The 24,522-nt window shown below is 41.9% G+C and overlaps 1 protein-coding gene across 1 annotated transcript in view; it reads left to right on the plus strand.

Annotated features, from left to right (window-relative positions):
* Nucleotides 1–24,522, plus strand: part of CHRNA7 (cholinergic receptor nicotinic alpha 7 subunit) — a 109,088-nt gene that overhangs the window by 39,973 nt on the left and 44,593 nt on the right. Inside the window, exon 3 of the mRNA XM_040968959.1 lies at nucleotides 17,357–17,401. Within this exon, the coding sequence (XP_040824893.1) occupies nucleotides 17,357–17,401 (45 nt within the window). The remainder of the gene's footprint in view (nucleotides 1–17,356; nucleotides 17,402–24,522) is intronic.

The raw sequence follows: 24,522 nt of genomic DNA on the forward strand, positions 1-24,522 counted from the left end.
TCCTGTTTCCTTCCACAGCATTCCTCGGGTTGGATATTAACATTGGAAACTGTCTAGATAGCAAAATGCGAGAGTATGGAATCTAAGAGCAGGCACTAATGGTCATGAGTGCGGCCCTTGAAGATGGTTGTACCCACATGCCTCCAGTGAGGAACACTGAGGTCATACTCTGTGTGTTGGCTCCTTCCTCAGGAAAGTGCTTAATAAATTCAAATCACTAGGGTGGGGCATTCTGTCCTGGAATTGGCCCAGGCAGGAAGAGACTTGGGGCTAGCTGCTGTAGGGAACTTCTTGAGCACGCACAAGCGCCAGAGTACAGGTCTGCTGACAGGTTGGTGTGATTGTGTGGTCTCTGTCCACACTTGAGCTTTGCCATTCTAACTGCTGATTCCTCTGAGGGCATCTGATAACGTGAAGAGTTGTCCTCTTCCAGGAGTCTCCAAGGTCTGGCTCTTCACTGACTATCTGTATCTTCAGTTGCTTGAAAAACCAGCAAGCTCAAACATGTCATGAAAACTTTGCCTTATCTCTTCTCTTAAGATTTATTTATTTATTTAAATTTGGTTATGTGAAAGGCTGAAGGCAAGAGAAAGAGATCTTGCTTCTTCTGGGTCACTACCCAAATGACTGCAAATATCCCAGCTGAGACAGGCTAACACTGGGAGCCAGGCACTCTATCTGGATCTCCCCAGTGTGTGGCTGGGACTCAGATACTTGAGTTGTCATCTTCTGCCTCCTGAGTGTATTAGCAGGGAGCTGGTAATACAGGAGGTGACTGGTACTTAAACCAGCACTTAGGATATGTGGCCATTACAGGTGACCACATTACCCTCTGCACCACAGTATCTGCCCCCGAATTAATGTTTAATTCTGTTTTTTCCACAAACTTCTTGAAGTCCATCAGTTTCTTTTGTGTGTGTGTGTGTGTTGAAATATTTGGAAGAAGAAAATATTTCTGTTTTGTTCCTTAAATCCTTCTTGACTTAGGCACACAGGGTAAAGCCAGGGTGTGTGCAGATGATTGGTGATGAAATATTCTCTTCCAGTGTTCTAGCTGTTCCAGCTCTGACATCAGGCACCTGATGAATCAGTTCCTTCCTCTTGTTGCTTGCAGGTCAACAGCTTATTCCCATAGGGAATTCCTCTTGGCCTCATTTACACTAGTCTCATCATATCCATAAACATATACATATTTCTGTCTTTGAGATAATTTGTAATAATCTCAACGTGCTTCTGGTAAAAATTTCTCAGTCAGGCTATGTACTCATCTACTGCTTCTCAAACATTTTGAATGTAGGACATTTAGATTATTAATTGTCCTTGGTGTTTCACATACTTTCTTAAATTTTTCTTATGTTTATCCATAAAATGAAACAACACTATCAGTTTTAAGATGTACACATTTTTCATCCTTTAGCTTTTTTGAAAAAATCAAGTGTCTTATCATTTGGATCATAGATATGATGAAATATGAAAATAGAGTGAAATTTTAGTTAGAAAATATAAATACTACAATTTAAATTATCCATAAATATATAAGCCAAAAGGAACCTGAAGAGAGGTTGTCTTTAACAGGATTTTATGGTTTTGTTTTATGTATCATGAAAATTTTATATCTTATCCTTTTCTCTTGAATTCAGTTTCTTTTTACAGTACATCTGATAGTATTTTTGTCAAGAAAGTTGGATCTATAATGAAATCTTATTTGAGAAATATCATATTTTAACCTTGCCCTTAGAGGACAGTTTAGATGGAATGGTATTGAAAGTTGAATTCCATCAGTGTTCTCCGTAATTTGAAAGTATTACTGCCTTGACTTCTGCTGCTGTCGTTGTGTTCTGTGATTTGCTCCTGTGCTGGCTATTATTGCCTTTTAACAAACTGTCTTTGACTCTATGCTTTTGGGGTATTGTTTTTAAAATTCTGTAGTTTTACTGCAGTGTGATTTGGGTTTATTTTATTTTGAAAATGAAAGTAAACATTTTATTTTAGAACATATTAATATTAGTGCTTATAACATATTAGAGAAAACTTGTGAGGGTACCATAGAGAATTCACATATACCCCAAACACAGTTTTCCTATTGTTTTTGTCTTATATTGACATGGCACATTTGATTGAAAGCTTTTTTTTTTTCTTTTTAATTTGAGAGAAAATGAAGGTGGAGAGAGAAACAGAAAGTGCAAGTTCTTTTATCTGCTGATTCACTCCCTGAATGCCTACAAAAGCCAGGGCTGTGCTAGGACTAGGACCCAAGCTGGAAAGCCAGGCTTCCCAGGTGTGTCTTGGGGGTGCATATGTAATGTTTTAGTACCACTTTCCTCCTCCTAATGTCCTCCTTCTTTCCAGAATTCCATTAAGAATATAATACACTTTTTTTTTTTGGTATATCTTCTTAGACTCTATTTTGGGTGAAATTGATTCTGAGACATACTTTATTTTTAGTGAATTTGACAACATTGAGAATTATTTGTTAGGTTTCTTTCAGTGTCCCTTAATTGGGATTTGTAGGGGTAGTTTTCTCAAGGTTAAATGGGGGCAAAGTGTTTTGGCAAAAGAGATCAGAGTGAAAGTGTAATTGGAATAACAAGAGTGCATACTATTTTGACATTATTGATGATAAACCTGGCTACATTGCTTGAAATAACCTTTGTTAGATTTCTGTGCTATAAGATTGTTTATTGGGCCTGGCGCGGTGGCACAAGTGGTTAAGGTCCTCGCCTAGCACGCCCGGGATCCCATATGGGCACCGGTTCTATCCCGGCAGCCCCACTTCCCTTCCAGCTCCCTGCTTGTGGCCCAGGAAAGCAGTTAAGGACGGCCCAAGGCTTTGGGACCCTGCACCCGCGTGGGAGACCCAGAAGAGTCTCCTGGCTTTGGATCTGCATAGCATTGGCCATTGCGCTCACTTGGGGAGTGATGGACGGAAGATCTTCCTCCCTGTCTCTCCTCTCTGTATATCCGCCTTTCCAATAAAAACATAATAAAAATAAATCTTTAAAAAAAGATTGTTTATTTTTCCCTCTTTAGATTTTCTTTAACTTTTAAAATGTATTCTCTGGAAGTGTCAAGGGACACAGAGATTTCCCACCTGCTGATTCACCCCACAGATGTTCAAAGTAGCCAGGACTGAATTAAGCTCAAGGTAGGAACCTAGATGTCAGTCTAGGTCTTCCTCAAGCTGCCAGGAGCCTAACCCCTTGGGCTATCATCGGTTGCCTCTGGGATGCACCTGAGCAGGAAGAGAAGGAAGCCATGTTGCGCAGCCTATGTTTAAAGGATGAGGAGTTACAGTCCACCTTTTTAAAGGTGCAGACTCTGCATAAATACAGGATTTACATGGGAGGTTTGTTGCTCTCTATTTTAGTCATTTATGTTTTTTTTTTTGGTTTCATCGATATTTTATATTTCGTGTTATAATCCAATGTTGTTTGTTTTGTTGCGTAAATTGTTCTAGCTTTGGCTATTGCATACTGGTTCAGTTCACTCTCATTTCCTTTAGACCCACCACCATCGCTGTGACTTTATTTTTACTTTCCAGACATTTATAAAAACCCTCTCGCGTGCGAAGGTGCTAAAGGTTCATCTTGTATATTTCCTGTCCCATGCTATGACTTGGCCATTTCTTGGAGACCTCTTATTTCTTTTTGTTGGAGTACAAATATGGCCAAAATCTGAGTGCCAGATGTTTTCATTCCTACGGGGCCATCATCATTTCCAGGCCTTCTAAGTTGAAAGAGCAAAGAGATATGGACTTGTATGTCAACCCACATATATACGCTTATCGATGAAGATTTCTGCTTGTAACTATCTGCATTGATTATTAAACTTACTATGAGACCATCCTATGTCTTCAACTCAGTTCTTCTATTTGTTATGTTTCTATTGGAAAGTCAGATATATAAAGAGGAGGAGAGATAGAGGAAGATCTCTGCTGATTCACCCCGCGCCCCCACCCCCCTCAACTGGCCGCAACAGCCAGAGCAAACTGAATATAATATCTGAAGTCAGGAGCTAGGAGCCAGGAGCTAGGAACCAGGAGCTTCTTCTGGGTTTCCTGTGTGAGTGCAGGGTCCCAAGGCTTTGGGCTATCCTTGACTGCTTTTCCAGGCCACAAGCATACAGCTGGATGGGAACTTGGGCTGCCAGGCTGTGAGCTGACGCCCATATGTGATCCCAGTGCATATAATGTGAGGACTTTAGCCACTAGGCTACTACTATAGGCCCTAAAATTTTAATAACATCAATTTTTGGAAATTCTTTCCAGTCAGTGAGATACCTGATTTCCATCCTGTGCTATCCATCTACTTGCAAATGTAAGAATTAGAAATCCATTTTTATAGAAGGGCAAGTTCATCAACTAAAGTGCAGTACTTTTATGCAGTTTCATATAGACTTCACTCAGTTTCAAGCTTTCTTAGGTTAACACCATCCACTGCAAATTTGTCATATTTTTGTAAATACATTGTCATAGAAGTCTTGTCGTACTTTTATAACACATTATAACATATATTGCATTTAATTCTGAATTCCCAGATCTTCTTAATTGTAGTTTTGGTGAATGCTAAATGACTGGTATTTACTATTGCAATATCATGCAGAAATTTTTTCCTAAAAGGCTCAGGTGCTTTATCTATTCCTCACTTTTTCCCATTTCTGGCAACTGTGAAGTGCTTATTATCTCTGCAATTTTGCCTTGCATAGAATGCCTTATTATAGGAATTATGCAATGCACAGTCATGTTAGCCTGGCCCTTTTTTTGATGTAACAACATGTATTTAAGATTTGTCTATGTATTATGTGGCTTGTTATTTCATTGTTCCTTGAATAATATGCCATTGTATGAATTACCACAGTTGGCACTTTCTGCTGTCTATCTACAAACAATTGTGCTTGCCTCCAGTTTTTGACATTATAAGTAAAGTTGCGGTAATCATTTTACCCGCAGTTTTTTGTGTAGGTGTTACCTTAAATCACTGGGAAAATGCGTAGGAATGGAATTATGTATGATGACACTGAGTTTAGTTAAGTAAGAAGTTACTAAACTGTCCTCCAACATGAGTGCATTCCATTTTGCATTCCCTTCAACAATGAAAGAAGGTCCGTGCTGGCCCATGTCCTCCCACAGTTGGTTGCCCAGGACTTTAAGCTTTAGGCATTCTAGACATGGCGGTATCCCGTTGTGGGGGATCTTTTCATGTGCAGTTTGGTATCTGTATATGTTATTTGGTGCGGTGTACAAATCTTTGGCCCATGATCCTAGGTTGTTTGTTATTGCTATTTTTTTCCTACATTTTAGACTCAAGTTACTTATTGGAGGAATGTTTTGAAAAAACTCTCCCAGCCTGCCATTTGTATTTTATTTCTGGTAGCAGTATCAGGAGATCAGCTTTTCATCAACTCCAACTTCCTGAGTTTTTTTCTTACATGCCTTTTGCATTATATTCAACAACTCATCCCTAAGCCTGAGATCATATATATTTAATTCTCTGTTTTCTTCTAGTTTGATCATTTTATACTTCATGTTTAGGCTGATATTTCATTTTGATTTAATTTCTATGATAGCAATGAAGGCCCATGTCTAGTTTTGTTTATTTATTTGTTTATCCTGCTTGATGTTTATTCAGCTTCCTAATTGTATGGTATGTGGCTATGCATAATTCTTTTTTTATGAGTTTTCATATTACCTGAAAGGAAACAGACAAAGGCAGAAATAGATCTGCCATCCACTGGTTCTTCCCTAGTTGTGTGCCTACAGCTGGTCTGGGTCAGCCAGAACCCAGGTGTCAGGAACTCACTCAGTCCAGATTCACCATGTGGGTGGCAGCAACCCAACTTATCTGGGCCAGCACCTGCTGCTTCCTAGGCCGTGCACATTAGCAGGAAGTTGGACCTGGGAGTTGATCCAGGACTCAGAGCCAGGGTCTTTCATATGGGATGTAGATATTCAAGTGATCTCTTAACAGCTGGGAAAAATGCTCCCTCCTACACTTGTCAGTAATTTTGGAAGGTTCTTAGCCATTCGCATTTTAAATTTTCTTCATGTATAACCCTCTCTTCTTCTGATAATTTAGTTGAAATCTGTATTATATTTTTGCAATTGTCTCCACAATTGTGCATAATCTGTTATGTGTTTCTTTTGTCTCTTCTGATCTATGTTTCATTTTCAGAAGTTGCTATTAACATATCTTCAACTCACTGATTCATTTCTTAGCTGTTCCCAGTCTAGCCAAAAGCCTTGTTTCCTTCTTTGAAAATTTAAAATATTTAAATATAATTTACATTTTCCACAAATGTATTCGAATGTTATACAACATTTTAAGCTCTTGTAACTGTGGGTTTTTTTTTTTAATTTCTAGTACAGTAAGCCTAGTAAACCTTCTATATCCATGCTTCTGCATCCACAGATTCATTCAACCACAGACCAAAATATTTTTGGGAAAAAAGCTACATTGAATATGTGCAGACTTTTTTCTTGTCTTTCCCTATACAAATAGTGTAAAGATTACTTACATGACATTTACACTTTACTAGCTATTGTAAGCACTCTAGAGATAACTTGACGTGTACATGAAGTTTTGCATGGGTTCTGTGCAAATGCCATTCCATTTTACGTAAAAGACTGAAGTGTCTGCACTTTGGTATCTGCTGGAGATTCTCATGTAATCCTCAGACACTAAGGGACAACTCTGTTTCCTTTTGGTTAGTCATGACAGCTGTCATCTTTCTGCTGAATCACCCAACTAACTGCCTTTGCATATGGCTGCTTGCTTCTGTCATCCGAAACATATTTATCATTGTGTTTGAAATCCCTTGTCAGTTCAGTGTTTGTGAACCTCATTCTGAGGCCTCCTTCTGTTTCCGACTGTTTTGTCTGTTAGTTAGTTACCTTGTGATGTTTGTCTGTCATAAACTGGAAATGTCATGTAAAAAACAATAGGGATTGAGAGAACATGTGCCTTTATCGTGGGCAGTTGTGTTAGTTCGCCTAGTTGGTGGGCTTTATTTCATGCCCGCTATACTTTTAAGTGCCAGTGGCTTCAAGTTCCTCTAGTTCTATTCTGGAGAAGGCTTTTGGCTGTGATTCTGTTTCACCGGAAACCTGTTGGTGTGCTTGGTAGGGGTAGGTAGGGACAAAGTGTGCAGCAGTCCTAAATCAGGGCTGGCCTTCTTACTGGATCAGGGTCTGTCAGATGTGTTCTGTGCATAGGACTTTTCTCCTCACTTAGGTGACACAGAAAGGTGACGAGGGTACAGAGTCGGAGGAATGCTGTTTCCTGGGCAGGAAGAGGGCTCTGATAGAGCTTGGAGAAGAGGCTGCTGTTGAAAGAAGGATCTGAGGGATCAGTTCCTGGGAATTTCTCCTTCCCTTACCAAACCCAGGAAGGAATCTTTCTTGCCTACTTCCAAGAAACTGTGGAGGGATGCCTCCAAGATGAACACTTGTGAAATTCAAGTGCCATGCCCCAGTCCTCAGCCCCTGGCCATCAGGTCTTTCTCACGCTCAGTCAGGTGCACACTGGGAGCTTGGAAGTTAGTTGAAATCAGTGTGAAAGCATCAGGCAGGGTTTCTGGTGGATCTTGGCTGTGACTCTGGGTTTACCTGTGCAGGTTCAGGTGAGGCATTTAACCTGCACCAGTAGTCCTTCCCAGAAACATCGTTGACTTCTCAGTGTGCTAAGCTTTCTTTTGTTGTATTTAAATTTTCTTTTTCCTTATGGATATGAGACTGATTGGAGCTGGAAGTAGTTGAGCTTTGATGAGTTTTTGATTGGTCTTTTTGAAGAATTTGTAATTCCTTAATTGGTTGACCAATTGTAGAAAATTCTCTTTTTTTTAATTTTCATTTTTCTCAGTCTGACACTTTTGTGGCTGTTCTGAGTGTGTGAATCTTTACACTGTGCCCTTCTCGTGGTTTAAGCATTCACATTTTCCTTCTTTTTCATCCCTGTGAGCTTCATTATAGGCTGTTTTGTGAAGTCTGTCTTTATCTTACTCATTATTATTCCCAATGTCAAAAATGTATTTAGCAGTTATTTTCCCCTGCGTTTCTCTCTGATATTTACTGTGCTGAATTTGGGAGATTTGTCCTTGCTAGCTTGGCTTTCTGAGTCTCACTCAGAGGCAGTTTTTCTCTTGCATTTTGTTTCAGGAGGACATAATCACTTGGTGTGTGTGTGTGTGTGTGTGTGCGCGCGTGTATGAGTGTTGGGGGCAGGTAGGTGTTTTCAGGTCTATTTCTTTGTCCTGTTGCTTCTGTCTGGTGCCTCCAGTTTGTACTGCCTGGAATGACCTTTGCGCTGCCTCCTTGGCTTTCAGAGGTCCCAGGCAATATAGAGGATTGGCTTCTGAGACTCCCAGCAGAAGGGGGATCTGTGTGTTTTTATTTTGTTTTCCTGAAGATGTGATACACCTTTTCCCCTCTACTTTAAGCTCAGACTGAAGCTACCTTTTTTTTGGCTTGACTCTGTCAGTGACCTCCTCAAGATTCTAGCTCCAGGTGGGTGAGGTGTAGAGTATGGTGTGGGGACTTTTGTTCAGCTCTTGTCCTCATGTGGCCTGTGGGAGAGCCTGGTCTTGTGTCCCACATGGGCTTTGTTCCAGCCCCCTCTGATTACGCCATCATCCCAAAGTGTCAGCTCATGCACTAAAAATCTTCTAGGTTTCCTCTTAGATTTGTTTTTGTTTTTGAGCATTTCCCTCGCTTTCCTGCGACCTTCCATTTGCATTTTAGAAGACATGTGTTCCATTTTCCCCAGCATTTTCTAGGTGTTGTGTGGTTGGATGGAGTTTTCATTACAAAAGCTGCTGTTTCACTGATCACGGAAGCAAGCCGCTTGCATTTTAACCTGAGATACCTAGTTGGTTTCTGTGCATCCTGCTCCCCAGTTCTGCTGTTGGTGTCTGTGTCACCTTCACGTCCACCCTGTCTGCTAACTGCCTTCATCTCTGTGGTTTTTCTCTGTACAAATGATGATTACGTCTTGCCTTCCCTTCAGGCCAAGAACTTAGCAGTGACACTCGCAGTGTGTTTTGTTTCTCTCTAATGTATTAACTATGCGATAGTGTGATTTTTGTTCTCTGTGTACTTAGCTCTGTAGTCTTCCCTCTCATCTCGTTCTGCTGGTTTACTGTCTAATTTTGGAATCATGTTTAATTTGGTCCGAAGCTTCACTGAGTTACGCAGTAGGAAGAGCTCATGAGAAGTGACTTCTGCTGTGGATATCTTTCCAGATTATTCTTTGCATGTGATTTGTGCCTGTCTGTCTGCTTTTCTTCTTTTCCTAGTTGCATTTGCTGTTTTTTTAAAGTTTCATTTTCCCGTGTGTGTGTTTATCATTTTTCTGTGTTTGTGTTTATTTCTTCATTTATTTAAAATTGCACTATGTTCTATAGTTCATTCCAAATTATTGCTGTCTTGTTCCTACCTTATGTGCCAGCTCATACTTTCTGTTTTCTATAATATAATATGGATAGATTATTTTTCACATTATTCTTTCCTTAGTTCTGGGTCAGTTTATTTTTCCTTAGTTTATTAAGCCAGTTAATCTACATTATTTCTAAAAACAATTGAGACAAATCCAATGACAAAGAAAAGCTGCTGCTTCTAAATCATACTGCTTACTTTGATTGCCGTCCTTCACTCTCCTACACTGCTCTTCAGAGTTGCTAGTATTTCTGTGTTGAGGGCTCGGACAGGACTGCTGCACTTCTTTACAGGACCCTGACTTTGATGGGATCTGTCACAGCATGTTTTCTGGCAGAAATCAATGGAAAACCCCAACACTGAAACTAAGACAATGTGGGGAGATCTGGCTGTGTGCAAAATTGTTTGCTTATAGAGCTGTCAAAGAGAACTTGTTATTTTTGCTCTATTTATTGTAAACAGAGAAGGAAATGTGCAGAAACTGATTGGGTTAAGGTAGTGGCTTAGAATTTATTGTTTCCTTCCAGGGATAGTTCAGATGCAATTTGATTCACAGTTCCCCCTCCATCCTTCTGTATTCCTAGCGCCTAGTGTATCACTCCTTACCATCCTCCCTTCCTGTTTCTAGCTTGCATGTCTCCCTATTCATTCTACCATCTTGATGCCAGTTCTCTGATTATGCTCTCATGACCCACCTCCCGGACTTGGTTCTTTCAGAGTTGAGATCCTTTTGGGCTCTCATGGGAGGAAGGAGAACCTTCCAGCTGCAGTTAGAAGAGCACCCTTGAACTCCTCCCCACTCCCTGGGAAGGATGATGAAGCTCTGCGAAGGGCAGGACAATGGGGAGTGGGGTGTTCACCCAGCGTTAACCGCGTTGGCCTCAGGTTGTGGTGCTGCACCTCCCCAGTAGAGCTGTCCTTCTCTGGTGTGACTTGGCAATGTTCTTGGTCCTCTGATGTGCTGTTGCGCACATCAAAAAAAGAATACCCAGTTGGCATCACCTGAATCAAAGGTTCATATGCTCATGGGATACTCCTGTACCTGTCCACCTGGCAGTTTGTCTTTGCAAAGCGGTTAGCCTGATCTCCTAGTTTTCCAGTTGTCATGTGTTTTTTTCTGAAATTTTTGTCTACAAAGAACTTTTTAAAAAAGTTCAACTGTGCTTAATTCAAATGTTTCTCTTTGCATTGCTTCTATGAATGCAAAGAGCTGCGCAGGATTAACTTTGATAGTTAAAAAATAGAATCAGAGGATTCTGAACCACTCTGGGAAGTTCTAGAGGCACTTTTCATTCAAGAATTTCAGGCTCTGCTGCAGGGATCCTGAGCACTATTTACTTTCTCTGGCCCTTGGGGTGCTGTGTCTTAAAGGGCTATGTCACCGTGCATTTCCTTGCTTTGTGTGTGTTTAACAGTGTTGTCAGAATATTTCAGCTATGGTTGAGGTGTTCTAGGCTTTTAATACAGGAATAGTGAAGTGATAGCCAGATGGCTACACCCGTTGCTGAGGTAGCTAGCTGGTGCAAGAGGCAAAAGGTCAAGGCTAGTAAGGAAGTAAAAGCCCTGGGGTTTGTTTGAAAAGACTGATCTGCATATTAATACATCACAGAATTGCTAATCCAATTAGAGCATTCAGTGTTGACTTCTAGACACTTAGTTTCCTAACCTTCATTTCGGAGAGAACAGACCCAAGCCAATAATTAGGTGCCACCTCCAAATGTAAACAACTATAAGGCCTTTTAGTACTTTTGTGTCTGAGAAACTTTCTTCTGGCAATTAAATGGTGGAGCACTTTACAATATTTTAGACATTTTTCTTTATGCTACTAAATATTCATTGCAGTATATTCTGGAAGGGAGAGGGTGATAACTCTTGTTTTCACAAAAAGGGAAATTGGGGCTGGCATAGTGGGATGACAGGCTAATCCTTCATCTGTGGGCACCAGCATCCCTTAGGGTGCTGATTTATGTCTAGGCTGCTTTATTTTCTATCCATCTCTGTGCTTATAGCCTGGGAAAGCAGCAGAGGATGGTTTAAGTCTTTGGGGCCTTGCAACCATGTGGGAGATCTGAAAGAAGCTTCTGGCTCCCAGCTTCAGATTGGCTGAGCTCTGTTCATTGTGACCATTTATGGAGTGAACCAATAGATGAGGGATGCAAGATCTCTCTCTATATAACTCTGAGTTTACAAGTAAAGTAAATAAATCTATTTAAAGAAAAGATGGGGGGAGCAGAAATTGGGCTTCCGGAAAGTTAAGTAAACATTCAAAAGTTCACAAAGCCAGTGAGTAGCAAAGCCCAGATCTGCCTGTGACATCTTAGCTTTTCACCTGTAACACCCACATCCACCAAGCACAGACCTTGAGCAGCCTTTCGTTGAGAACTAAGGTGGAGCAGAGCTCTATGCAGGAGAAGGACCGGGGCCCAAGGCCTGCCAGCATCCACGAGATGCCAAGTCGTACTCTAGCCTCTCTCCAACTTTCAGGCTTCAAGATCTATTTACTCACTAAAAGTTGTAGAAGATGCTCCTTTTTTTAGATGGTGATATCTAACAGTGGTTGCTAGGTTAGAAGTGGAGATTAAGAAAAATTATTATTAAATCATTTAAAATAATAAACCACTTACATATTTTCGTAAGTCATATTATAGAAAATAACTATCTTTCCAAACCAAATAAATGATAAGCATTGCCTTATACTCTTGAAAACCTTCTGAATGCCTCACTCAGTTGAAGATGGCTGGATTCTCCGGTCTGCTTCTGTGTTTTCTATGTGACACTGCTGTTTTCATGTGTCACATAGTCTCTGCAAAGTTCTACAGAATGCTAATTGGAAGATGAGGGGAAAAGGAAAAGGACTTCCAGTGATGATGAAGAGAAGTTTTGAATTCAGTGAACCTCTGGAAGCAGTTCAGAAACCCCAGAGTTCTTAGGCTAGACCTGAGAACTTCTGGACAATACCCAGGGGAATCCATGTCCACTGTCAGAATCAAACTGTCACACTTGGGAACAGGAGGGGTTTGTGATTCAAAGCACAAGTATCAGGAGTTGGATCTCAGCTTCTATATTTAGCCGTGAGACCTAGAGCTGGAAAAATATTCTGTTTTGTTCCACAATTGATATATTTATATATACCCTGTACCCTAGATTATGAAGGTAATACATGCTCACAGCAAACAGAAGAGACGATCATACAATTGCATTTAGATGCTATCCTAACATGTAATAAAAATAATAGACCTAATTTGTTGCATTTTCTCAAGGCCATAACAGTTTGAAAAGTATTTGTGATGTGCATGTGTGTCTGTGTACACAACATTTAGAGGAATGAAAACTCTGCTTAGGGATTAGCCATGTTATTTTGAAATACTGTTTACTGATCGCTTCTGTGGTAATGTGTATGTTCATATTTTGACCATTTTTCTCTTGGGTTGTCTGCCTTCTTTGAGTTGATTTGTGAGTTTATTTTTTATTTTGGAAATGAATCTTTTCATTAGATTGAATATCTTTCTAATTCAGGGAGGATCCTAGTTCCTTCATGTATAACCAGGATGAAAAATATGATTGATGTAAAGATTAAATTAGATGAAAGAATTCATCTTTGTTAACTGGAGAGCCTATGTAAATATGAATGTATGTCATCCAATAATTTCCTGTGCAAACAAGAATTTTAAATGTACTGTATCTGTCATTCTCTATTTATTTTTCTCAGTATGTGTACAAAAGCTAAAAGAAAGTGAAGTTCCATAAAATAATGCCTGCTGATAACTTCCTAAAGAACAATTGCTGCCAAAATGCTAGATAACATGTTATTTATCATCAGAACAGTGAAACTGCCCTAAATCAGATTCGTGATGATTCAGAGAGAGTGAAATTAAAAGCATGTTCAAGTAAATCAAACTGTATGCTGAACTGTAGTGCTTGGGTTAAAAAGGAGCAAGGTGAGTCAGGTTTGCTGACTTTGGGATGCTTTGCCATGTTTGGTTGTGTCGTTCCTTGAGGGTTGGGGTTTTCCAAGTCTTGTCTGGGAGTTGTATGCGCAGGCAGCTGTGATGACAGCTGCTAGTGTCAAGCAACGTTTCGTAAGAGGTTGCCCTTCACCTTCCCTCCCCTACTCCAGTCTTTGGAAGGCAACAGGGACTACTGTTATTGTCCATGGTCCCAGGAAAGACCATTGAACCCCACAGAAAGCCAGTCCCTGCTAATCAGGGAGCTGAGCCTGAGGCCCAGGGGCCGTCTCCCTGCGGAGAGCTCCCTGCTCGCCTTCTGCTGGGTGTGGGCAAGGCAGTGATAGCCAGACAGCAACCTGAGCACCCAGAATTACTGAAATGCTACTTCATTCGTGTTCTGAACTTCAGGTACTCAAATGCTGACCACCCTTAACAGGCTTATGCTAGACGCTGGGAGTCTCTGTGAGGTAGAGCCCTGAGAATGGAATTAGGGCTTTTGTGTAGGGAGAACCCAGAGAGCCCCTCTGTCCCTTCCTGTGTGAAGACACAGTGGAAAGGTGGCCACCTGTGAACCAGAGGGCTCTCACCAGAAACCAGAATTCAACCATGCCAGCACCTTGGGCTTCAAACTCACAGCCTCCAGATCTGTGGGAAGTCCATCTCTGTTTATAAACTTCACAGTGCACAGCCTTTCTTGACAACATTACTGCTGGGCCGGCTCTGACTGCAGGGGCACCTATGTAGTGCTGTTCTTCATGGGGCGGCCCTGTGTTACTCATGCAGAGATCCTTGGCCTAGGGTTTGGAAATGACAACCTCCTCCCCCTCAGTGTTCTCAGAGACTGACCAGGATGGCTTCCAGCTCGTGACTGTTGAATCATGATTTTAAGAGTTCAGATTCTGCGTGGGAGGCAGACAGTTTGAGGATCAGCAGAGGACATTTCTCTGGAGAAGAAAGTTTATATTTTGGATCGAGGAGCTGAAACTTGTGCCTAGGTAGGCTCTGCGTGATGCACTGCCCTGAATGTGTACCCAATGCCAAAGAGACAGGTATATACAGCTGTCCCTTTAGCAGGCTTTCCAACCTCAGATACTTGGTCACATCTGCATGTCTCTCATTTTTTTCTGAGCTTATAAAGTGATGTGTAAAGCTGGAGGTCCAGAAGTTGAAAGCAGCGTGGCTCTTGTGCCTGGATGCTCAGGGTCCTGTGTGCATAAGATGGTCAGGAAGTAGAGATCAAGGTGGGGCTGGAGCTGGGCATGGATGGGGAAAGGACTGCCTTGGGGGCAGCACAGGGCAGAAGGTGTGAGTGTACTGGTCAGCATGTCTGTGTTTTACAGGAGAGGGGCCTGTGGAGAGCTGTCTGGTTCTCTAGAGACTGTCTTGAGGTGAGAGTGGTTGCATTCTAACTTAGGCAAAGAAAGCCAGAGCTGGGAACACCTGCCTACAGCCTTGGAAAGTAGGGTTCTACACAAGGACTCAGAGGTGGTGTATACAAGGCTGAGTGAGGACATGAATGCATTGTGGTGTTCCAAAATCATATTATGTCGAAGCAAAGCCTTTCCTCTGAACTGCCTCATCACTCGGGGTGAACTCTCTCCCTGTCACCCCCACCCTGCAAGGGCCTATGACCTTTGTCATTTGTGGTTATATGTGTTTCATGATTATATCATGCACCCCTGCTCTTTTACCCCTATTTCCTCCACCACGTACTTCAGTAAGTTATTAACTTCCACTGTACATACTAGGTTGAAATCACTCCTGCAACTGGAGATGCTCCATAAATGTTGAGTGAATGAATACAAAGTTATCTGAATTAGGGTTTGTGCATTGTGCTAGGGACCCTTGACTTGAACCTTTGTGGGATGCAAGAAGAAGGTTATTTGACCCTGTTAGTGGTCAGAAAACCCCCTGTGGAAGTGAGCAGAGGATATGTGTGGCGTGGGGATCAGGAGGGGGAGGCTAGGCGTAATATGTTGAACACTGCAGGTGGGAAGTGAGAGACTGTGTGTTCAGTTGGGGAAGTGGGAAAGGAGATCTTTCCTATGAATGGTGGGGGTTTGTCTCCTGATGCCTCTGAAACTGGCCCCCTTCCCTGGTATATACCCACTCAGGTGATAGCTGACTGCTGCTGGCTTTTGGTTACAGGTATGCTGTACCTTGGTCCCATGCTGTCACACACCTCAGAAATTCAGTGTCATTCTAATAAGGTTTCCTTTAGAACACTGGAAATGAGAAAACCTTTTAATTAGATCTGTAGTAATTGGATTCCCAAACCACAGAAGCCATTCTCTCTGAAAAGGAAGTACAAATGCAATTAAAAGAAGCAAAGACTCCTAGGTGGAACCCCTGCTAATTTTAAGTTCATTTAAAATAACTTTCTAGTAAGTTGAGGCAACAGATGTGCATCCAGAAGACTTTCACAAGAGTTTCCCAATCATACTGGAGGTGAGTCAGGAATGAGGCACTGGTGTGGTCTAGATGTTAAACTCTGTTGGGACATATAATCCACACAGAGCACCATGGCATGTGAGCCCTGCAATGTTTTGACATGGAACAATCCTGGCTTGTTTATTTTAGAATATGGAATGCATTTTTTCAAACCAAAGAAAGAGCTTCTTCTGGACATGGCCCCCAGACTGGTACCAACTGGATATCATTCCACATCCCTCCCTGGGCAGCCCTGTCCTCTCTGTGGGGTCTGTCTCCCTCTGGCTGTATTTACCCCTCCCGTGCCTAGTGTGGGAGCAGCTGAGCAGGGCATCACTGAAGCCCAGCATCTCTGCCAACTCGTTACATGTTGCACATATTTCTCTCTTAACAAGAGGCAGTCTTTCTTCTTTGCCTCCCTGCCTGCTGATCATGCCTCAGCAGGAACCTTGTGCTTTCTTCCCTCAAGTCCTCATTTGGTGACTGCCCTTTGGAGAAGCTGGCCACGTCCTCATTATAGCAGCTTCTGAGAGTCACTAATGCTCCCTTTCCCTGAAGGGGGCATTAGGGCTGATTTACCAAGTTCTGTAGTTTGGGATTGAGTGCTAAATACTGATAGCAGTGTTCTAAGTAAAACTGTTGCATAGAACTTGCTCGTGTGTCTCTTTGTGTATGGGTTTTGATGAAATGCTAGTTGCCTGTCATTTGGAAAGATTAGTTGTGACCGGACTAGAAAAAGAGAGAGTGAGGGAACCTTTCCATTTGCTGATTTCCCCCTCTAATGGTCAGGGTGAAGACAGGAGCTTCATCCAGGCCTCCCACGTGGATGGTCAGGAACCAAGCACTTGGACCATTTTCTGCTTTCCCAGCCACATTAGGAGGGAGCTGGCTCCGAAGTGCTCTTGTGGGATGCTAGCATTGCAGCATGCAGATGGCAATGTAGCATGCTGTGCCATAGCACTGGCTCCACCTCCATTTTCTGATCCTTTTTGGATAAGCAATTACTTTGCAGGTATGAATCAAATTCTTTCCTTGCTGCATAATTGGTGGAGGATAAGAGAAGAGACATCTGGGACCCACAGGGACAAAGCTAAGCCGTGTACTGACAGCATCCTCAACACAGCCGTGTCACCTTGACTGGGTCCATGTTCCTTTCCTGGGCATACATTCCTTAGATGTGACTTCAAAAATTAGAATTTGCATCAATTTGGTGATTTTCTTAGGTATATTAATTATAAAACTATGCAAAGATAAATAGTCATATCACTACTAGGCATCATTTCTGGATGGTATCATGGCAGGATTTTAATTTTCTTTTTTGTTCTTTTCTGCGTTTTGTAAGTGCTCTATAATAAATGTCTATTACTTCAGAATAAATAGAAAAGCTCAACTCTGGGGAAATGCTGCTTGCATGTATTTGGAAGTGCTTGGTGCATTCTAATTTCCACACACAATGTGCTGGTCCCAACAGTCAGATTCTACATGAATAATGAATCATTTCTACTTTTGTAAACCATATTGATGCTGCTGCATTTGTTCTTTTTTTTTTAAGGATGAGAAGAACCAAGTTTTAACCACAAATATTTGGCTGCAGATGGTAAGTAAAGAAGGTGTTGGTTGTGCCCATGAATCTACTTTCTCTTACTTCCTAGGTGCTCGCCTTCAATCTTGAAGGAAAGCAGAGAGCCTCTGAGAAGCCTGGGATGTCACCCCTGACCCCACACATGCTAGCAGAGAATGTTGGGTATCTTGCTCTGCAGCCTGCTAATTACTAATTGACTGAACCCTTAGGCTGAGATTGAATGTTAAATACTGAGTAACGGGAGGGCTCAAGGTAGGCTTGTATTGTACTACAAGGTGATCTGAGGACATTTCAAAAGCCAGTTAGGCCATGCAAGTGGGAAGAGGCAGAGTGGCTTTTAGACATTCACAGCATGTGCCAGAGCCAGTCCCCAGCATGCAGGGGCACATGCCCTGGCCCCTGCACCCTCCAGAGCTGCACAGCTCGGTCCAATGGAGGATTCCTAAGCCGGAAATCTCAGGCTCTGCTCAAGTGACCTCCGAAAAGATCTGGGAATGCTGTATTTCATTCCTAATCGTTGAACTTGGAATCAACAACCTAAATTTAATTTGTTCCAAATCACATCACTTTGTCAAATGGTAAGTATTGACTCCAAAAATAAAACCATCAGTTTCTATTTTAAGTGGAATTTAAATACCATCATAAACTATGAACAAGCCCTTCTTCAATTGCCAGATATATAAACTTTTTTCCTGTTACCTAATTTTTTTCAACTTTCTGCGCAAAATTTTATGTTACTTTAGTATAATCTTATGTCCAAAAGTCTTTTATTAGTAACTCTTTCTTGGTTTTCTTATAAAAGAATAAATGTTCAAATTTTTCCTCTAGATTGATTTAAGATCATTCATAGATAATTTATCAAAGTGACCTCAAAATTTTAATTAATAATTATTACATAGCATATTTTACTGGAGATCTATGTCTGTGCAAAGTACGGGATTTTGTTTTTGATGAGTTTGTGTATACACAGGTGGCTGCTTTTTATTTATAGAAATGGGAAATAGATGCAATTTTTATCCTCAGTTCCTTAGCTGTTTTTAAATAGATATGGAAGGATATGCATGTGTTAATAATAGGCGTTTTATTCAAGCAATGTTATCTGATTCTTTCAACTCCCTCCAGATTTTATGTCAAAGGTAATGTTATTTTCATCAGACATAGCAACTAATACTTTAAGTTTTCCTTTATTTTTTTTGAAACAAAAATTTTATAGACTTAAAACGCATCTAATTTTTGAAAGTGCCTTTTCCTCAATATTTAAGTTAATCCACATAGGCACTGATGTATTAAAAGAGATAAGGTAATGGAAATATGCCCTTCTTTGAGAAGTGGAGTGGGAGAAATAAAAATAGGGACAGATAGGATTCCCAGATTGGTCCTACCAGGTGAGTTTTTGTGGGAATACATATTGAGTTGAAGGATGGGAAATGATTCACTTACTGCCATCTGCTCAGCATGCCAAGGGAACCCTTAGCAATACTTACCACCCCTTGCAGAAGCTACCTGTAATGAATAGAGACCTTGGGGAGTTTTCCCTGCAGGATTTAACACAATATTTTCCAGGAGCACATCGCATCCTTCACCCATGTCCTCTTCCAGCTTCCTTCTCAGATCCCCTCTATAATCTACTCACCCTTCGAAAGGGAGCCTTCCATCAGTGGACTCATCCCTTTTCCTGCACCTGCATTTAGTTATCTCCACTGCCTCTTACGTCTCAAGAGTTCTCATTGTTGCCCACTCAGTAATCTCATTTGGATAAATCACAGCTCCATTGACAGATTTGTTTGGACAGTTAAAAAATTGTCTTCTGCGCCTTACGTGTGATCCATCAGCAAATTCTGGCAGCTTGTCTTTCAAAACCCAGAACCTACCCACTATGAGTCAATTCTATTATTTATCTACTCTGGTCTTTCCTAGTGTTATCTCTCACTTCTCTTGTGGAGTCTCCAGTCCAGTCTTCCTGCCTCTGCCTGAACTCTGCCTCTGCCTTGTGTCTGTGCTCCGAATAGTAGCCAGTGTGAACCTTGTGGGATAAAAATTGGAATTTTGTAACATGCCTGTTTCACACAGCACCCTTTAGAGCTCCTGTCTTATGGGACAGCATAGGAGCTGAAGTCTTTGAAGTTGTCTTTGATTACCCCTTTGTACTTTCCCCCTGCCTCTTCCTTTCTGACCCCTTGCCCCAGGTTACTCTGCTCTTTACCCTCTTATTGTTGGTGATGTACTAGTCTCCCACATACGTGGGCATCTGAGGGCTTTTGTGCTTGTCACTCTGCCTTCCTGGAAGGCTGCTTCTCCAAGAACCAGTTACTACTGGTCTCATCCCACAGATAACCTTTCTAATGAGAGATCTTCCCTCTGCTTGTATGTCTTGTCCCAAATCACTCCCTACTACTTCCAATCTATTTTGTTCTTTTTACCATGCTTCATGTTTTAATAAATTTAATGTTATGTTTCTGAATGCACTTCCCACAATCTAAGGTACTGAGATTCTGCCTTGTTTCCAAGTCTGTTTCTCTGCACTAACTTGTGTGCACCAAGAGGGCTGAGCTTGTTAGGTTTGCTTTTAGCCCGTACGCCCAGCTTCTGTCTCAATTCCACACATGGAGGAGGCAGTTCCTTTTGGAGTGAATGAATGAAAAAGGACTAGATTAACCCAAGACAGCCCAAGATATTATGAGCCTGAAGAAAAATCATCTCCTACATAATACTGCCACACCTTAGTGTAAGATTAAGCTTTGACAGAATAAGCATAAGCTTCTCCTTTTTACTTATAACTGGTTATCCCCGCCACCCCACACACACACTCTTTGTGCAAGGAATGAGGCTGTGTTTCTGCTTTTCCCCTACAGAGAGAAATGTATCAGGTCTTCTCATGTGTTGCCTAACTCCCTTTGACCGCAATAAATAATCGTTCTTCAACAGTGTTGATGTGAACAAGGTTAAGATTTGATTTGTTTTCAGGAAAACCATACCTGAATTATCACTGCGTTGATTTCAGGAGCTCCATAATTAAACATGTTGCTTCAAGGATGCCACCCGAGATCTCTAAGTGTATTTCAAACATGACTTATTTCTAATTAAGATTCACATTTACAGAAGCATCTACAACTTCAATTGTTTGGAAACTGGCCTTTTCATCTCATTTACCCGTTTAGTTCATCTTTTGGTGCACCTGCTATCTGGAGATTATTGAATAAGGCCATTAGGGCTCTGAGCAGCATATAACAGCAAGTTTCTACTTCAAAGCTATTTACAGTCAGGCTCTGTAATTAACAAATGAAAGAAAAAGTTAACAGAGCAAGACCAAAAACCAAAGTAGTTCCCTAGAGATATTGCAGGGGACAGGCAGGTGATTGGACAGTGGGGAGCACACAGTATGGAATTGAGAGCGGAGCCAAGGCACAGATTTCTGAATAGGAAAAAAGTGGGAATTCACTAATTAATGCTCATTTGCAGATGTCTGCCGCATGAAAAGCATGCTGGTTTCCCTTTTAGCTGTGCCTTTAGGAAAGCTGGGCAATTCACCTGGGAAGTGGCCTCTGGCAATCACACAGCAATCACAGCACATAGCACTTCCTCCCAACTGAATTTTGCACAGATTAGAAGGATCTTGGGTGTGAAGTAAATGGTAAATTTCTAACCAAAATCTCATGTGCCTGCTGTCACTGTCTGGTATGTCAGTCTGAAAAATCTAGGGAGCTCAGAGCTCGCCCAGGGCAGCCTGGAAGCTGCTCAGGGGCCATTGCTAAACAGCTGTCTATTGATTCCTGGTCTTGTGTTTCCTGGCCAGAGACCAGCTCAGCATGACCCAGTCAGAATAACAGATATTTACAAGAAGTGAAGCTCAGTTTCAAAGGTAGCAGGGCCAGAGTTCAGAAAGAAACCAGCAATACGGCAGGAGGTCAACAGAGAGCCACAGAAAAGACCCCCAGTTGTGACTGTTGCTGGTGACTGCTCCAAATATCTGAATCCACATCATCTTTCTCCAGGGCTTTGAAACTCTGAGGTCTGTTTTCTGCAGATGATCAACTTTTCAATCACTCAGATTGTAAGCAGCAGTAAATAAACAAATGCAAATAAACTTTTTCCTCTACAGTTTGTTGTTTTTTTATTTCTTTCTTCCAGCTGCCCAACTTTCAGATACTGGGATAATCGGAAAAAGTAGAAAGCTGCTCATCTAATTACTTCTTCCTGCTCCCAGGAGGAAATGGTTGGCAGTTGTTCTGCAGATGAATCCATCAGACACAGTCTATCCCCATCTGTGGGAAGAACTGGATAGAAACCATTTCTGTTTCTAAAGAGATATTCATCAACTTGCACCTGTGTTTTAAAAAGTCTATTTTCTCTTATTTTCATATCTCTATTATTCTTCTGTACATGTGTTCCTGCTACTGTCGTCTTGGAGTTGTGGGCTCCTGACTTTGGCATGTCCCAGCCCTGACAGTTGCAGGCATTTGAGCAATGGACTAGCACATAGGAAATCTCCATTGCCTTTGAAATAAAATTTTTTAAAATGCATGTGTGTGTACATAGTCATGTAGTACTATTTACAGGAGGAGATTTTTCCAGCCTTGTCCTATTTTTTTTTTACGGGGTATGTTTATTTTTTTTCCCTGATTTTCATTATGATGCTAATAGCCTTAGCATTCTAGAAGGTTAGATTATAACACATTGTTATTTCCAACATGTTGACCTTGCCATTTTTGTGTCCCTTGATACTTCAACTATGATACATGAAAAGGCCACATGTTACAGAAAAGCTGGCCAGTGGCTTACTTCCCGAGGGTCACGGGGTCACGATAGCACCACAAGGGGATAAGGGTAGTGTTTCAATCACTGTGTGTCATTGAAGGAAGTAAAAGAGGTTTGGGGACAAGGTATGAAGGAAGCCCCAGTTTCTTACATTGAGATCAAAATAGTTGACTGAAAGGATTTTCAAAGAGTAAATGTGTGTGGTTTTTCAGATGTCTTCTTCAGTACTAAAGAGCAATTGTGTAGTAGCAACTGGTTGTTCAATGGTTCAGTTTAATTCTGACAGTTTCTTCTTGAAGTTACACAGCATGAATCTATTGCCCTTTCTACTTCAGACTTCAGATTACCTGGATATACTTTTAACTGGCCACAAATTCAGGGTTTCTCATAATTCCCCATTCCCTAAGTTCAGTAATTTTTTTTTTTACAAAGAATCATAGAATTCTGGAAAACACATTACTTATATTTACTGGTTTGTTATAAAGGATACAACTCAGATGAGCCACATGGACAAGATCTATAAGACAAGGGATCAGGAGGAACATAGAAGTTCCTGTCTCCAGTGGTACAGGGTCTTTTTAGCACTTCCTGTGTACACCTGCTGGGAAGCTCTTGCCACCTCATTTTTTAAGAGCTTTCACAAGTCAGAAGCCCCACTGTCTCTCTTTGGAGATAGGGTGGAGTGGAGCTGAAAGTCCCCCTCCTCTAATCACCTACCCAGACTTCTGGTGTCCAGACCACTAACTTTAAATTATCTAGGTTCCCAAACTTAAGTTGCCTCATTAGGATAAACTCAGGAGTGGTCCAAAAGGCTATTCATGACTAAGACAAGACATTTAGAAATTTAGGAGCTCTGTGCCACAAAGACCACACACATTTCTTGTTATTTCATAATACGCTATTTTAAAAGCAAAGACACTTTTCTTCTTCCTTCCCCTGTAAATACTTCCTCATGAGTATGTATACACACATGTATTTTTATTTTAAATGATGCTTTTACAGTTGATCAGGGAGGGAATGGTCATTATTTCCAGGTTTTCTGTTTCTTTTTCCTGTATCTGGGGGTGGGGAGGACAAGGGGAGAGGCCAGACACCCCAGCACCCAGGGATGAGGAATAGACACCCAATATTGACCCAGGATCCTAATGTGGCATATGCTCTGAGGATTCTGCCAAGTAGTTTCTATAGTTTTGAAATGTTGTCAGTCTTGCCAATCCAAAGATGAGAGAACACTTTCAATGCCCATTGGGTGACATTGCCACCTTAGAGTCTCCAATTGCCCAGATATTTGCTGTCATTGTTGGGCTGCAGGAGGTGTCTCTTTCCACTGCTATGATAACACATGTCTTCTGCAGTCCCGTGGGCTGCAGTGTCCTCTCTGAATTTGAGCCAGCCATCCACTACTCTGTCTTTTCTACTGAGGGGGAACAATTCTCACAGGTGGGCCAAAAAGCCTGGGCTTGGCGACTCAGATCTGCCAGAACCCCCACTGCTGGGGCTCACAGGCCTGGTATCCACTGTGCAGGTGAGCCCAAGGACCTGGGCCAGGTAGCCTGGGACCTGCTGAACCTCCTGCTTCTGGGACTCACAGACCCAAGCACCCACCCCGCAGGTAGGCCCCAGTACCCAGACCAGGCTTTGCCAGAATCCCCACCCCTGGGCTCAAGGACCTGGCACCCACCTTGAAGGCAGGATCAAGGACCTGGCCCAGGCTTCCTGGGCCCTGCCAAACCCCCACCCCCAGGACTCATGGACCTGGCACTCAACTCGCAAGGCAGGCCCAAGGACCATGCCAGGCAACTTGGGCTCCACTGGACTCCCTTCCCCAGGGCTCACAGACCCAGCTCCCACTACACAGGCAGGCCCAAGGACCTGGGCCAGACAACCCGGGCACTTAAAAATTTTATTTGGAAGGAGCTAGAGTGATTTCTCTTCTGCTCGTTCGTTCCTCAAATGCTTGCAAAGCCAGGATCCCAGAATTCAGTCTTGTGTGCCATGTGGGTAGCAGGACCCAAGTACTTGAGCTGTCACCTGCTATCTCTAGAGGTGCCCATTATCAAGAATCCTGATTCAGAATCAGAGCACAGACTTGAACCCAAGCTCCTGAAATAGGTTGTGGACATCCCAAGTGGCATGGTAACTCTTGTGCCAAACCTGCTACATGTATGATCTCATTTTTTTTTTCCTTCATAGCACTGTACTGAAAAGGTAGGTGACTCAAGGAAGCTACAGCTCAGTGAGCGTGATTCATTTGTTCAAGCTCTCACACTGAGACTTTGCCAGAACTGTGAAGGAAATCCATATCTATCTCATCCTGAGGCTTTTTGTAGTCCATCTTTGGGTCCTGAGGTTCAGATGCTTGGCTTTGGAGTAAAGGATAG

The sequence above is a fragment of the Ochotona curzoniae genome, unplaced genomic scaffold, assembly GCF_017591425.1.
Source record: "Ochotona curzoniae isolate NIBS_2020 unplaced genomic scaffold, NIBS_Ocur_1.0 scaffold_4701, whole genome shotgun sequence".
NCBI classification, from domain to species: domain Eukaryota; kingdom Metazoa; phylum Chordata; class Mammalia; order Lagomorpha; family Ochotonidae; genus Ochotona; species Ochotona curzoniae.